Source organism: Falco rusticolus, chromosome 1 (assembly GCF_015220075.1).
Source record: "Falco rusticolus isolate bFalRus1 chromosome 1, bFalRus1.pri, whole genome shotgun sequence".
In the NCBI taxonomy this organism is placed as follows: Eukaryota; Metazoa; Chordata; class Aves; order Falconiformes; family Falconidae; genus Falco; species Falco rusticolus.
This window is the reverse complement of record NC_051187.1, coordinates 82,817,452-82,834,275: the sequence shown is the minus strand read 5'-3', so window position 1 is coordinate 82,834,275 and position 16,824 is coordinate 82,817,452. Positions and strand designations below refer to the sequence as shown.

At 40.6% G+C, this 16,824-nt stretch overlaps 1 protein-coding gene across 2 annotated transcripts in view; it reads right to left on the bottom strand.

Annotated features, from left to right (window-relative positions):
* Window positions 1–16,130, bottom strand: part of KDM3A (lysine demethylase 3A) — a 31,693-nt gene extending 15,563 nt beyond the window's left edge. Inside the window, exons 1-11 of one of the 2 annotated variants that reach the window (XM_037387285.1) lie at window positions 16,114–16,130; window positions 15,117–15,305; window positions 12,381–12,536; window positions 10,095–10,205; window positions 8,450–8,552; window positions 7,461–7,585; window positions 6,890–6,962; window positions 6,721–6,809; window positions 4,343–4,494; window positions 2,737–3,308; window positions 1,258–1,459 (exon numbers count right to left, since the gene is read on the bottom strand). In XM_037387285.1, coding sequence (XP_037243182.1) covers window positions 1,258–1,459; window positions 2,737–3,308; window positions 4,343–4,494; window positions 6,721–6,809; window positions 6,890–6,962; window positions 7,461–7,585; window positions 8,450–8,552; window positions 10,095–10,205; window positions 12,381–12,536; window positions 15,117–15,287 — 1,754 coding nt within the window. In that variant the 5' untranslated portion in view covers window positions 15,288–15,305; window positions 16,114–16,130. Of the gene's footprint in view, window positions 1–1,257; window positions 1,460–2,736; window positions 3,309–4,342; window positions 4,495–6,720; window positions 6,810–6,889; window positions 6,963–7,460; window positions 7,586–8,449; window positions 8,553–10,094; window positions 10,206–12,380; window positions 12,537–15,116; window positions 15,306–15,903; window positions 16,051–16,113 lie in introns of those variants that run through there. The other variant, XM_037387277.1, reaches the window with a different exon arrangement.
* Between the last annotated feature and the right edge of the window lie 694 nt (window positions 16,131–16,824).

Here is a 16,824-nt window from a genome sequence, read left to right as displayed (position 1 = left end):
GGCCTATAGCTTCCTTTTTATTCTATCTAGAAACTCAAAAGAAAGTAATTCCTCTGAAAATCAAAAGGAAACCGAAAATAAACAAGCTTTCCACTTCCCTTGTGATAACTAGTATTTTTGCTTTTCCCTTCTAACATCACAAACATTACCTTCTTCCCATAAAACACAGTCCATACCTCAAAGCTTAAATGGGTGTGGGGAGAAATAAAGAGAAGCATGCAACAACATCTGGACATGAGATCAAACAGTTCATGGAAAAAATTTACACAGCTTGAAAACAAAGGAAAGGGCACGTTAAAAAACAACCAGACACTGCAGTTTGACAACATCCACCCTGGCCTTACAGACAGGCTTCAAGTAACAGTTTAACACCCTTTTTGAAAGGGTCCCTCATAGTGTCTTAAGAGCTACAAAGATAAAACATCAAAAGACTTTGACTGTTCAGCTCAAGAATCAGGCTCTGGGGGTGTGTAAAGGATCTGAAGCTGCAGATTAGGTCTGGAAAATCAACCACCACTTGGCAGTCACTGGGTTTTCCTTAAAGTTGTCTTGCTGACCCTCCCCATCTGCCCTCCTGAAACCTAATAAGCATACTCATTAAACAGTTCTATGGCAAGCTTAAAGTAGCAGCACAAACTATCAAGTGTAAAATGGAACAAAGAACTGAGCAACATAGTTTATTATTTTGCCCATCACTGTTCCATGACTCCAGCTGAAAGCTCCAGCCACTTGCTGCAACTCTTCTGCAGCTGTGGATGTATGTCTAACATTCCATGTGTCCAACTGCTAAACTTTGGGAGACATGCACAGAATCTACCCTCTCACTAGTATCTCCAATACTACTGAGCTGTAGCACTCAAACTAAACTCACATTATCCCGTTGGCACTCAGCCCAGAATAGCAAAATAAAGAGCTCAAAGTCCTGCCAAAATATTTTCTATTCAAATTACACAGTTATAAAAATTTTAAGGGCTAAAAAACACACAGGCAACCTCTCATTAGTTAGGTATATTAGCCTTAAAGTTTAAAAGCTACACACTAACATCTAGCAGTTCCGAACCAGAAACCTAAATGAGTTATTTTGATCAAATAACTGGTTTTTTTCATCTATCCTGGAAGGTGAAGTCCATGTTACAACTAACTGCAAGTACTCAACAGCCCCCCTTTTAGAGAAGGAAAAATGGTCAGATGTCCAACTCTGACGCAGGGCATGTTTAAACAACATCAAGGTCTATACAGAGTCAGAATTTTTCCTACCTTCTAAAGTGAAAGAATCGACAAAAGACAGTGGAGTCTCTTTGCTCTTTGTTCTTCCGATAACTGTCCAAACGGCATTCCCTGCATTTATGCAAGTGAGGCGCGATATTATTGCAGGAACCATCCTGTACAAATGCTTCTCCACTTTGCTGAAGCTTCTTCACTTTAGAAGCATCTGCTAAAATTGACTTGCGAACAATTACTGCAGGGAAGAGTAGCATAGATTAGACAAACCTAAGTTTCTCACATAAAGGTGCAAGCAAATATATTTTACTGAAAGATTCATGTCAACTTATAGGAAAAGTTTCACATTACATTGAAACAAAGTTACACTAAAACATATGCAGGTGGCAGAAACCTGTTTTCAGGTCAGTAGCAACTTTCTCAAGCTATAGTTCCATTGGAGTCATAATCTGTGGGCTCAAGTTTAACAGCTCCTTTTGCTCCTCCACATGGGCATATTCTGAAAGAGCACCTGCTTTTAATGAAAGTTCTTCAGCTATCAGGGCTGGAGTATCTGAGCACTGAATAGACCATGGTATGAAGTGCCCAGATGTCCCAAGTAATAAAGACAAAAGTACAAACTGGCCATTTCTCAGTCATGTTTTCACCCTAGTGATGCAATGGTTTTCAGCATCTTAGCATAACAGATTCCAAACACCTCTCTTCCTCCCACATTGCGGGTGAGGCCTAGCAGGGCCCAACAGTGACTGCTTGGCTGACTCTCTATCTATGTTAATTATGGAATAGCAGATAGTAATCCAAGACGAAGCAACATGAGATTGAAAAGAAAGAGGTGGGTGTGTAGGCAGATTCCCAGAACCCTGAATGATTAGCACCTGATGCACAGCACAATATGTAGTATCAGGAGTCCAGCCCTTCCCCTTCTGTCCCATGTGGAAGGCTCAAAGAGCATGTCAAGTGGAACTGGGCCACAAAAAGCATAGAAAAAAAGGTGGATTTTTTGGGGGTTGGGTGGTTTGGTTTTGGTTCAGGGTTTTTTTGGGTGGGTGGTGGCTGTGGTTTTTTGTAGTTGTTTTGGGGGGTTGTGTTGTTTGTTTGGGTTGGTTTCAGTATAGTTACTAAATGAAAGACCCTCTTAGACAAAGCTTTATTGAGAACTACCACCATCTCTCACCCCACTTACAAAAGTTCAGACCAAAAAAAGCAGTCTCATCATACCATCAGAATTTGTATTCCAAACAGAGCCCTGGGTTTGTAACCTATTTTGCCATTCTGTTCTGGCATACATTTCCTAACAATTTATTTCTAGAAATTATTATTGGTACTTTTCCTTTATCAGGAAGGGACGTTCTTCCTCAAGTTTATTGCAAAAGAACCTACAAATTACTCAAGTTCCAGAATCTCTCACACAAAGTAAATTACTAATTTTGCGTATGTTACAAAGGACCTATTTCTATGTAATTCCACAGAAACTACAAGGACTTCCAAATGACAGGAAGCTTCAAAAATACTTACTATTGTCCTGGACCTTGGCACTTCCAGTCCAAAAGCTTTCATTTTCATTTCTGTCATAAAGGATCTCATTTGAATTTCTTCTAATAAAAAATTCCATGTCCATAAGTTCATCAATCTTGTTTCCTTTGTGGCTGTTTTGGCTATTGTAATTGCTCTGTGATTTAACTCCAGACTCAGTAAAAGAGAGAAGATGAGCATCTGAGGTTGAGGGTCTACAATCTAAAGTCCGCTGCAGTTCAACAGTGCTACTGACTCTGGGTATTGCTATGGAAGAGTTAAGATGCTGCAACTGTTTTACAGAAATGCATTCTTTTGAAAAGTTTGTTGTGGGCTTCAGAAGAGGTTCATTGGAATTTTTCAGGTTGGTTCTTTTTTCATTAGTTGAATCAGTCAAAGATGAAGATCTTGAGGTTGCCAAAGAGGTGTATTTACCATTTTGATCATCAAGATTTTGCGTTTGTTCTTTAGATATAAACCCCACTTTAGGAAAGGCCATCAGATCTTCCTTCAATGGTTTAATTCCAGTATTAAGACAAGAAGGATGACTTTCTGGTAAGCTTCGTCTACACGTGCTGAAACACACGACATACAATAATTAGACAAAGAAAAAGGTGTCAAATGAATCAGGATGTCAGCGGCTCAATTAGTCACATTTAAACCTTGAAAGAAGAAACTAAGTTGTGTACTTTGAATTGTGACATTGCAAGATTTTTAATTTTGTGGGAGGTTAAATAGGTTTGTGGTTTTGAGCTTGGTTCTTTTATTTAGGTTTTTTGGGGTTTTGAAAATATCAAAACCCAAGGAACTGAACAAAATGATAAAGCTGTACACACATGTAGGCACACACAAATTTAGGTACTGCAGCCACTCCACTACCTTCTCTCAAACAGGTACTTACATTGTCTCCATGCAACAGCTGTATAAACAAAAGCATTTCACTTGCATGTCTCTGTGAGAAGATTCTAATGCTCAAGGAAATTCTGGCTGGCACTAGAAGTCTAGATTGGAGACAATAGAAGTGTTCCACGCAAAAAGCTCAAATAAAATAATCATCTTTTCCACATTTATCTTGTGAGATATATACACAAAACTAAGTGGAAAAAAGTATAACGCTTTTTAAAGCTAATACACAAAATTTGAGTTTTCCTGTCATGCTGTTTCTGCCATTACGTTCATTTTTGTGACAGAGTTGGGGGTAACAAAGGAGTTTGAAGGCACTGGTGTTCAACAAATATAATTGAGAACCTGTACTTGATCTTCAAAAGAAGCTAGTGTACAGGACACCTGCCTGAACGTGTTCCATTTTTCTTGGGGCCGGGGAGGAATGTGTCTGACAAAAAGTAGGCACCACATCAGTTTACAGATGGGTACGATGAAGCAGTAACATTTGCTTGTAACACTGAAGGGCAACTACCTAAAGGTAGAAAAGAATATGGCGTAAGTAAATTATGTATTCAGGGCAACCGAGCCTAACACTTTTCTAAGCCAATATTACAGAAGACTAATTACTTGAGTTCTTTAAAAAGACCTCCAAGTTTGTTTTGCTAAGAATTGGAGTTATTTTGGGAGCAAAAAAAGTCTGCACGAGTATAAACAGATTCCTTACCCCTGAGGAGTTTCTGCACCAAGATTGGGTGGCGAGTTAGCTGGCAGGGGTAGGCCTTGGTGCCTTTGGTCTTTATTAGCAGGAGTACATCCTAGCAATGCTTCACCCAACACAGTTGGTACTGACTGCACATGTCCCTGACTGGGAGAAACCTGTAAGGGAGGTTTTAATGGTTAGGAAAATTCAGGATAACAGAAATACTGCTTCGCAGAGTTCAGCTTAAAAAGAAAAATACACTAATGCCCTTCCCACCACATTTAATAAAGCTTGAAACCCAGTCCCCACTCAGTCCATAAGATGGAAAGGCTTTACTGTTCTTTTAAACTTTATAGGTTTCATGAAACACCATTCACATTAATTCATTTTCACCCCAGTTAACAAACTTTTTTGAGGGAAGGAAGGTGTATTACGAAAGTAGAAAGGAAGACAGAAAGCTCTGCCCTTCATAACCTGCCAAAGCAATAATCTTTCTAAAATAATTGCAGTAATCAGAATTCAGAAATAGTTTTCAGACCTCATCTGAAAACTGTAGAAAAAATTAAAACCGTGAAGTTAGTCTGACAACATTACCAAAAATCTAGATGTGAACTTCCTTGTGGTGAGAAAATTTCTATACTAGGATTCTAGAAAGTGTTAAGTAAAGAAATTCTGTGCTGATCATAAATCTACAATTCTTTTCGGAATACACTGGCCTACCAAATTAGCAAGTATCTTTAGAAACAGTAGTTTTCCATGGAGCTCCTTCCTCTGCTCTAACATCCATATTCCACTCCCACATGCTCAACTTACTGCTGGAAGTTACACTACAGACCTATTACCATCAAGTCCAAAATATTTCCTTTCTGCTTTGGTGTAACACAGCTGTCAGGCATCAAGACAAGCTCTCAAAACCACACTGGAATTAATTAACTCCATATTAGAAATCAAAGTACTATCAGATACTAAGTTAAAAAAAAAAATGGCTTCAGCTTATCATTCCCCTATATTCACATCCATCAAAACCAGAAACAGAGCTTCTGTTTTCCTCATTAGAAAGTACACTCACTTGTAACCATTTTGAAAAAATAGTTGCAACACATTTCCCAAAGAGTACAAAAGCGGTAAAGGATCCAGTCCTTTGAAGGAAAGCAGACTAGAAAATTAGAAGTAAATAACTTCACTACTTTAAGGAAAAGCTATGGTGAAAAAACAGATCATTATAACTCTTCTGCAGGACATTTGGAATGTGAAATACATGCAAAGCTGGTTGGTATCAAGCAGACTGCTCAGTGACTGAGTATGCAGAAAGCTAAAGAATGTCAAAATGAGCACCCAAAAGATGCTAAAGGTGCTCAAGCACAAGTTATAGAAACATCAGTAGAGTATGACTGCAATGCACTAGCTACTTCATTACTGATTTGCTGCATGCTCTTCCTCAGCAGTAAATACAAGGCAGATGACTCTTCATTGAGGAATCATACCCCGTACTTGCTACCTCATGTTGTGTCTTTGTGAAGCCCTTAAAGATTTCTAATAGCAGTATCTAGTCACTAGCTAGATCTACACAGTTGACTTGGCACAGGACTGCCTGCACAGAAGCCAAGAAATGAAGCCAAAAACCTGAAACAAAACTGAACCCTCCCCCCACCACCAGTCTAAAGCTTCCAGAAGGCTACTCCTTTCTAAAATGCAGTTTTTGTTCTGAAACACTGGGGCAAAATTATAAGGCAAGTTTGAAGTACTGGTCTTCAGCCAAACCATTATTTTTTCATTTGCATTTCTATACTTAAGTTACCCAGATCATCTTCTGACCTTTGAGACAGTTTTCTTAGGTCTCAGTGACACTTGGCAGGTCACTCACAAAAGAAATAAATGTAAACATGCAAGTAATAGAAAAGTAGTCCTATTCCTTTTTTCTACTGGAACAACATTCTTCCAGACTGCTGCTTGTGCAGCGTGAATCCCCAAAGTGTGCAACTGTAGCTGAGGTGGGTTTTTTTTTTTCAGGTTTAAGTACAAAACAGTTAAAGAAAGAAAATGGAAAGCAAAGGTTATAGACTTGAGAACTGCTTTGCGTTTCCTCCCGCTACAGAATACAGGACCAGACAGGCTAAATCCTAAGCAAAAGGAGTGGGCAAAAAAGCACAGTAAAAAAAACAAACCCCAAACACACCACCACACCAAAAAAAACCCAACCAACATTAGCTCAGTAACTTCTTCTCTGATTATCACAAGGCAAGACGTTTTACCCAAGCCTAGACAAGTTTCAAAGAACTCACCACACCCTCCCAGGGATTATATTTATTATTCCCCATTCCTATCTAATTCTTATTTAAGACTGTTTGGAGAAATGACATAACCATTATGTAACAATCATATATAACATAGTAAGACATTACCTCAGGAGAAGATTTTGTGTGTTTATTATCAACTTTTCCACTATTCTCAGGTAACTTCCTTTTCGTCCCCGCAATTCTTTTAGATTTATCTGGAAGAGAAGGTGATCAAGATTAGTGTATCACAAATATGCTACTTAGTGTTTAAAGGAGAAACAACAATAGGTCTTACCACATTTTCCATTGTTGTCATATATGATTTCAACGTGAATTAACTCTGGATCAAGAGTTTTTAAAGCTGGAATCTTGGAAAGGAACAACACAGAAGCAGCCATTTAGAGAAGTGAAAGCTAATGTTTGACTGTATTTCTCTTAGGTGCGTTGGTACAGACTGAGCTTAGATGCTTAAATTCTAAGTTTTTTGAATACCAAGCTGAATTTAACAATATATTGTTGTGACAGTGTCTCTGCATGAAAACACACATATAAACTGGTGCTTCAGAGCACTGTCTACACAGTACAGAAAGCAAAGAAACCAGGATCATACAGTTGCCTTGCTCTTCAAACAAAAATTCCAGGTTTCCCTCATTTTGCAAAGGCAGCCATTGGTTACTCTATAATTCTACCAGCACCATACAGAAACACTGTGAGGTAACAAGATTATTCTGCACTATGCTGATCCCCATTTTTTTTAAACTTATTACAGTAAGGACCGAATTAAAAATGGTGTTGGTGGGTATATAAAGACAAGTTCTCACCCATTCCCCATCTCAGTCTGTAAACCCACAGCAACTGGTTCTTACCTCCTGACAGTTGACTTCTAGAGTTCTTGTAGCTGGATTACCATTGACAACAACTGCCGTGAACCACTGAGTAGATGGATCCAGGCTATAAATTCTAATTTTTGAACCAATGATATTTTTTCCACCTAAAAAAAGAAAGAGAGCATGAAGATCATCACAGTTACCAAGACAAATTTCCTGACAGGACTGTATGCAAGATGCAAGTAAGCACAACAAACAGATTCTGAGATTTGAGAGTGGAAACTGAGACAATTTCCACACAGCTGAGGGGCAAGGGGTGGGAAAGAATGATAAAACCATATTACAGCCACCTCCTTCCTGCAATAGTTCAATGAATTTTTCTGCACATTAAGACACACAGCAGAGGCTAGAGTGACCTCCAGATTTCAGACAGTAAGACAGGTAAGTAGACACAGAAATGAAGATTCAATGATTAAATGTGAATTTTTCCTCTCTTTACAGTACTGGAAATGACAACCAAGTTGCAATATTTACCTTTCCATAAAGGTAAGATCTTCATGCATAAGCAAGCACATGACTAGAAATATGCTCATACAAACAACATAATTAAGAATTTGAAGCTGGCAAATCTAAAAATAACAATTTTAACATGAATAAAAAAGTAGTACCTATATAAAACTTTGAAGTTTTATTAAACAGCAGACTGGAGAAAAAAAAAAAAGAGGTACTTGAAGCAATAAAAAACTCCAAGTAGTTTCTGTGACAGTTGCTACAAATTTGATCTCTTTCACAAGCACCTGGTCATCTATATGCACCTAAATTATGTACTCACTCCTACAAAGGAAATATTCAAAACTCTATAATCCTTCACATTTTACGTTCACTGCTGCAAAGGAAAGTGGAAACAGTACTTTAAAAAGCTTTTAGGGATAAAAGAGATTACTGTAATTTACACCATCACTGCAAGGATTTCCCTTTTGACTGAAGTATTTATGGTCAGAGTTTTCCACTACAGAGTATGCTTGTACCTTGTACTAAGCGTGTTTCATCTAGATGTTTCTTAACCAAAGCCTGAATTTCTTCATTAACATTTTGATCATCCTTAAGAGGAAGCCTGGAACTGTCCACATCCTATTTAGGGGGAAAAAAAAAAGTCAGTATTAAGGGTAATGCTTTTGATTAACAGAACCACATAATATTTAGAAATGAGATAGCAGCAACTCATAGAAGTCCAACAAGTTTCTCATTACTCAGTGTTCCTTCAGCTCCTAGGATATTGTATTTGAGGCAGACATCGTTTCCTTACCACTAATCTAGATTGACCATCTGCAAGCCAGACTCAAGTGAGCTTTTCTTAATTTACAATGTTAATTTAGGATTTTAAGTTCTCAGAAGCAGTAATTTAGTAGTCCTGAGCAAATGTAAATGCCAGTATTTTAAGTTTTATGTTTCTACTTATGATAATGATGGGATCTGGTCCATCTCAAGATGACATTATAAAATGTTCATATGAATGAAAAGTCAGCTACATCTAAATTATTCATAATTATTCAGTATAATGTATTTATATTTTAGTAATAGAGAAAAAAAACCCTATCTAAAACAAGCTGCTTGACAACATTTAGAATTATTCTGAAATGAAAGTTTAAAGCAAGCTTTTACCAATGGTTCCAAGTGCTAATAAAAAGGGGGTTGGGTTGGTTTTTTGTTTTGGAGGGTGGGGTGGGGTGTCTGTTTGCCCCAAGCACTGCTCTGGTATTTGTAAGCAGAAGGCTGAAGAGCTAGTAGTCAAGAAACTGTTATTCACAATACCAGAGAAGCAATCTTCTCCATTGCAGTATTGAGATAAGGTTTCTACATAAAGAAATCTCTACTCTGTTGCTGAGCCAACACGGGCAAGACTACAATCTACAACTCTAATTTTAAGTGATTCTTCTATTAGTTTCTCAAGAGGAGCTATTTGCTGACTGTTAACATGTCAAAGTGGAATACTAATGACAGCACTACCAACAGTCTCAACATGGGGCATCTATTACTAGTTTCATTTAGACTGTTTATAGGTCTTGAGAGTAGTTTCCTGGAAAGGTAAAATATTTTATCATTGGCAGACACTATTCTTCAAAATACCTGACCAGTCAGTCAGGTGGGGCAGTTGTTTCAACCCATCTCTACCTAATTTTCACTAACAAACTTTCCTCCTGGTGCTCAATAGAGACTGCACTTCAACCATCTCATTTACATCCTGTCCAATTCCTTACTTGTTTAGGATTAGAAGTGATGTGTTTATATTAAATAGTAAGATCTATTCCAGACTTCCCTGCAACTCCTTTCATAGTAACGAGTCGTGTTCATGAGAACAAAGGAAACTATTCCAGATTATCCCCGCCATCAGCATGATGCAATTTCTGTCACCCCAGCTGAATAACTACTGTCCTAGCACACTCCCTCACCCCCTCTCTTAAGTGACCATATCCTGCATCAGCCTCAGAAGTTTTTTTTTTAATCAACAGACATATTACATTCAGAACTGATATTTATGAGTTATGGTCATAAACACCTACTCCCAAGTTTTTACCCATCTGAAGTTGCATTTAAAAGATATTAACTTGACATAGCTTAAATATTAAGAAAAAAATAATTATCTTCCATCTTTATAGTGCCACACAAAGTTACCTGAATGGGTGTCAAAAGGTCTTTAGAAAGAAAAACACATTTCTCTTCACCAAGATAGCGCACTGAAACCATTGATCCCAAACCAGCTTTGTCCACTAAGGATTTGTAAGTCTAGAAAAGTGATAAACATTTTCTTAGAAAGAGAGTAAGAAGATCTCATGAGTCTTCATTTGCATTTAAAGTTACTTTAAATTTAATTATTTTTTTAAATTACCTCTTAAGATACCACTTCTAAATGTGGCAACTCTTGAAACAAAGTGACTTTCTAATAACACTTCTAATACATGCTTAATAAAGGAGTTACTGGACTGTACTTAAAACTAATTTCATTTATCAGAAAGATTTAGGAATTCAGTTCAGGTGGCTGTCATTAACAATCATTAATCATTCATCTCACCATCAAGAATTTACTAATACTAAGAGTTCTAATTGTGGATACGGTAATGAAAAACCATCCTTATGGTAGACTGGGGGAATAACGAGCAGACCAATGAAGGTGTGCTGCATGGCTTACAATGAAGTTTCAAAGCTCATGCAACATGGACAATATACTGAAGCCTTAGCTTAGGCAGATGTGACAATTTGGATAGCCTCATAGTTGTTACACTGCTGTAATACAGTGACGAAATTGTGTTCAAGCATGCCAAAGGATTCAACAACAGACAAGAAACAAAAATTTCCTTTAAAAGCTTCTGAACTCTTCCCAACATGGTCAAGGTTAAATACTGTCTAGTCTTGCAATAACAGTTCTGAGTGGTAGGCATAATGACTGGCAAGAATAACTCCTCCCTATGTGAAAGGTACATTTGTGCTCCATTTAAAAGAAAAGAAGTCATTCAGATAGGGTGTGTATTTGCATTTCCAAAGGACTGATCAAACGAACAAAGACCTTCTTCCCCTTTGTTGTTTTCACTTCAGTTAGGACAGCATTGGCAAAGGGGCAGTATCACCCTTAAGAGAAACAAGAGTGTCTCCAGGAGCAACTGGGCATTACAAGAGTTCTGCAAAGCTATTCCATTTATCACAAACACTCTCCTGTATACTTGAATCAGGAAGTTGTGATGAAGATTTAAATAATTAACCCACACACCTCTTTTCTGACCCCTTCTTTCCTGCCTTGTGTGGTGGTAAAGGGAAAAAAGTCTTTTTTGCCAAGGCAAGCTCCAGTATCGTGCTTTACTTTATCCTACACCATTCCTCTGCTAAATGAGCTTTGAAACATGTATACTGCATGAACTGACAAGTCAAACATATCATGAGGAAAACCTTATGCAAAAATTGGAAGACAAATATCCAGTAAGAACTGTTCAGATACTTGGAAAGGGACAACAGCTAGGTTTTCAGAACATTGTATCCACAAAATCTACTAGTAGAACTACTGATGTCAATGCACAGGTCAAGAAATAAAACTAAGGATTCATCTTTCTTCTTCCTCTTCCATCCTATTTGGCCTACTTCAATAAACATCTACTTAGGTTAGCTTTGCTTAAGAAAGCTCAGCTAAACTGCAGCAATAAGAATTACACTGCATACTTTACACCTAGCAAAGAGTATTAAAACAGACTACACCTTTAGCATAATTAATATTCAGCAAGTTTACACCTTCATTTATTTCACAACTACTTTTGAGCAGCAACATTAAAAGCAGTCAAGTAAAACTATACTGGCTGAATACATTAAGAAATGTTCCCTGTTAACCTCTACTGGCTAATTTGCCTAGCCAGCCATGCATGACAGTTACAGAAAACTTAGTTCTCTCCAGCTTCTACGATGCAGATCAGGTTTTCATATGCACAAAATCCAAATTTGACCAGTCATCTGTGCCAGGCAGCCATCACATAAAAGTCATTCAAATTATTTTTGTCTCAGATCCAGAATAACTGAAGAATTAACAGTACTCGAGGCAAAGAGTAAAACAAGAGTTTAAGACAAAAATACAGGCTATCCTTAGAAACCTATTATTTACCCTTTTTCTCTCTATTCTTAACTGCAATTTCGTGAAAGAAGGCAGAAACACGAGACTAGAGGGAGACTGAATTAACATTGTACAGAACAGTGGTCTGGGAAGGAAATAAAGTCATAAAAACACATTTGTATCTCCGGGCACAACATATCAACTTCAAATGCTTACAAGCTCTGCCTAGCTCTAGCTGTACAAAGAGATTTAGTCTCCCTTCAGATTGCACACAAGTGAAGCTATACTTGAGAAATTCACATTCGTAAAAGCACTGTCCCTAGAAGGTGGAACTGCAGAACCCAAGTTAGTTAGGTCAAGCATATACTTGCCATTGCAGGCCACTGGACAGAAGACATAGAACTGGCTTGAGATTTTCTTTCAGCCAGTACCAGCTTTTGCTCCACCAGGAATACTTTCATTTTATGGCTGTAGACTTCTATCCACCTTCTTTTTTCCCATGACTCATCATCAAATTCTATGCAAATCTAAAGAAGGGAAACAAAGCGAAGGAGTGACTAACCATAAAATTAAGATATGTGCAAAATGGAAAAGGATAAACACACACCACTTTCCTAAAAGGAAAAAAAAAATCATTAAAAGTACTTATAACACAAACATGATTATTGCCTTTCTGTCACACAATCAAGCAATCACTAAATTATGACATAAATAAATTTTATAAGTCATAGTCAACGTTAACTGGTTTGTCATCATTACTCTCATATAAAACATTAATATTGCTATTTAACTCTACAACCCTCCCATCTCAATGAGTCCTCTGCTGCTCAAGGATCGTTACATGTGTTAACTTTACCACCAGTGGTTACAATCTGGGAGAAAACATGCACCCCTTAAAACTCTGAAGAACTGCAAACACAGTGGCACATGCATTTTCCACAAACTCCTAACTAAAGTACTTGAATAAAATATTTCTGGAAAAACAGCTTGTTTAAAAGTAACAGTCCCAAATAATAATTTTAGTTAATTCATCAAAAGCACAAATGACATTAAGCCAAGTGATCAAATTATATAATGTGAAGAAGGTCATTTGCTGCCTGCTTTTAATTGGTATTTATCTTCACAAATCTCTGAAGTATCTATACAAAAGAGCAGTTATGTCACAGCAAAAATATGGTGGCTTGACCAATTTCTTTGGGATGGCATTACCCTGCTTTCACTGGCAACATGTGGAGATCAGCAAAGGATTGAGAGAGATCACAAATATAACTTTGCTTGAATATAAGAATTGGAATGTCTTGGTAGAGAACATTACTTTCAGAAAAATCACTCCCTCATTCCATAAAACATAACCATCTGGTCTAAATACGTTTAACTGGCAGCAGAGAAATCTAAGCTGAGTGACTCTTAGAAATATTCCCTTATGTTTAGCTTCCCTCTGAGGGGAAAGGCAAGTAAAAGCACGCACAGAAAACAGCATTACCACAGACAAGACTCTTAGAACTAATGGGTGCAGAAATTAATTTAGTCTTTTGGAAGTTCAAGGAAACAATGAAAGAGATAAGCAAATAACACAAGTACCAGAATGGCTTGTTTTGTCTATAGCATCAACACCTCACAAACAGGAAAATAGAGTTGAGAAAATACTATCAAAAGCAGTTGACAGCACTTCTATTCTGTAGCTTGTTCCTGAGGGTACACAAAAAAGCAAAATCTGAAAGACTAAACGTTTCTACTCCTTTAGAGATTTCTGTCCCCACCCCGCAATCCATTACTATTTTGGGCCTAACCAGACATTACTTTAACATAGAGCTGCGAGAGAGGAAAGGTGACGTGTGTTTGGTACAAAAGTTCGCTACGCCTTGACTGTCTACTTCACAACTTTAGCAACACTTTTACTGTAGAATGCATTAAGTCTATCATTTCTGGAAAAACCGTAACCAGTTACAATGTTCACAGTAAAGCCACTAACAGCACCTGCTCTTTTTCCTTTTAAGTCCCAGAGAAGGTCCTTAAGAACTTTCTGCAGCAGCAACTCCTCCTCCTCACTGCAAGTAAGGCACGGCCCCGCCGGCCAAAGATGGAGAAAGCTCCACCCCTGCCATAGATACACAACAAGAAGCTCGGCCTCCAACAACTCGGGACTCTTCATAACAAAGTTTACACTTTCAAAAAGAAGAGTTAGAAACACCTACGATTTCTTTTTGTTTGACAAAGGAACAAGTGCTTCTTCAGTTAAACAGAGAACACAAAGTTCTTCCCATTAAAGAAAAAAGGCAAGGGAACAGTTTTAATTGAAAGATTATACTGTTCTTGCTCTCATACAACAGCTTACCCTCAAACTCCCTTACAGAAACAAATAAGACCACCATGTAACAACACGCCATTACTACAACAGATTTGTCCTTAGCAAGTACTTTGTATACTATAGTAATAGCCCAGACCTGGTCAACTGTGAAAGTCGCTGGACCCAAAATACATGGTTAACAAATTACACTAAGGTTGCAATGATTGATTGTGTGTTTAAAAATCCCCGTTATTATAATAATCCTTATTACCAAGTGGTCACAGTCTAAGCAGAGTATGAGAAACCTCCAACGCCATACATTAATTTGGTACATCTTTCAAGATGGTAGAAGTGCTTGTTTATAGCCAGCTACTCCAAAGAGCAAGAAAGAAAAGTCACCAGTCCCAACAACCTAAGAATGTTTCCCTTTCAGCTCTTGGCTGGAGGTGGCGGAATTGTTCACAAGTGGCAAGATCTCGTATTATATTTAGGAAATACACAGAAATAAAACCTTGGCACAGCAGGTGCAAGAGAAGCCACCTCAAGTTTTCAAAACGCTGGTGGAAGAAAACATATTTATAATTAGTTTGAGGTAATTTCCGGCACTGGTACAAGCACACTGGGTGCTTTTGCCAGAGACGCACATGTTTTCAAGCATGTTAAGGAGGCAAGTTGACCAAGATTATGTCTCTCCCGCAACAACAGCGTGTATATACATTATGTGTATACACATGGCCACACGCACGCACACACATGAAGTTTCCAGGTCACAGGGTAACCACTCTCATTTTAGAAGGTCTCTTTCAAAGGTCCCAGTTACCTTCAGGTCTTGTTTGGATATGTCCGTGTGTGAAACCGCTCGGATCCTGCCTGACTTCCAGGGCCATTCTGAGATGCGGCTGGTGTCCCACGACCTGTCGTCTTCCTCCGACAGGCTGAGGAACCTCTTCCCCACGAGCAGCGACCAGCTCCCCTCGAGCCTCAGCACCATTTTAACTCATCGGGAGGCCTCCAAGGAGGAAACGGAGGGGAGGAGAGAGATAGGAAGAAGGGAAAAAAAAAAAAAAAAAAGGAAAGAAAGAAAGAAAAAAACCCAACAGAACAAGGCGGCGGTCAGGTGGCAGGCCGCGCTGCGAGGCGGGCCGGCGGGCTCGCCCCTCGTCCGCTGTTCCTCACGGGGAGCGGCAGGGGCCAGGGCGGGCGGGAGCGGTGTCGCTTCCTTCTTCCTCTCCCCGTCCCCCCCGCTCCCTCCCCCGCTTCTTTTCAAGCGGCTCAAGCCGAGCCCTCAGTCACCCACAGGACGCCTCCTTGCCCACGGTCCTGTTAATCATTGCCTCAGCGGGGGCGGGTGGAAGGAAATACCAGAAGCTGCTGCAGTGCAGCTCCCAGCCATTTCCACCCCGGCCGGCCGCCACCCTGCCTCCTCAGCCTGCCCCCCTCCGCCTCTTTGTTCCCTCCCTGCGAGGAGCCGAAGCGAGGAGCGGCAGCTGAGGGGAAAGCAGGGAAGAATGCGGCCGGGCCAAGCTCCTTCCGGACGCCTGTCCGCCTCACAAATACCCCCTTCTGCCCACCCAGGCAAGCCCTCGAGTCTTGGCCCCTACCCTCACCTGCTTCCCCCCGGCCCCAGCCGCCGGCCGCCACCCGGCACACCCCGCGGTCACACGGCGACCGGGCAAGGGGCTCCGCGAACGCAGCGCTTCCCCTCCACCCCCAGCAACAGCCGCTGCGGCGAGCGGCGCTACTCGGCCCCGCGCTCACGCACACACCCCCTCACCCGCGCGCCCGGCTCCGCTCCGCCCCGCCCCGTCGCTCCGTACCTCACGCCTATTGGCTCTCCGGCGCCAAAGGGGCGGGGCTTGCGACAACCCTCTCGCTGCGATTGGCCTAGAGGGCGGTGCCCGCGCGCCTGGCCACGCCTCGAAACCGTTGCTCAGCAGATGGCGGATTAAAAAAAAAAAAAAAAGGGTATCCTTCCGCAAAGCTTCGAGTGAAGGAGTCCGCCAGCACGCCCACGTCCGCGAAGAGCCCAAAGGTGGGGCCAAAGAGAAAACCAGATGTTTCGGGCTGTAGCGCGCCTTCACGCTTATCTTTGTGCCTCAAGCGAGCTAAGCCTTAACGCCATAAAGGCCGCCTTCGGAGACGGCGGAAGGATCTGTGGGAGACAAGAGGCGTGAATCGGCCTCTTATACGTGCGGTTCGCGGCGTACTCAGATATAGCACAGGGGGAGGGGGCACCTGTGGGGTGCTTCTGCGCAGGCGCACAGCGGCAAGGTGCACCTGCGGGGGCGCTGCGGCCAGCCCTGTGCGCATGTGCAGCTGGGGAAGGGCCTGACACCTGCGGGGGGCGGGGTCTGCGCCTGCGCGCCGGCGGCTCGCGGCGCCCAGGGACGGGCGGGGTCAGGCGGAAGCGCAGCGTCGGCCACCATCTTGTTGGGCTGCCTTGGGGGCTGGGATCCTGTGTGACAGAAATTGCAGGGGGCAAAAATAATAAATAACATGCAGAAGAGGTTCCTTGGGAGGATGGCAGG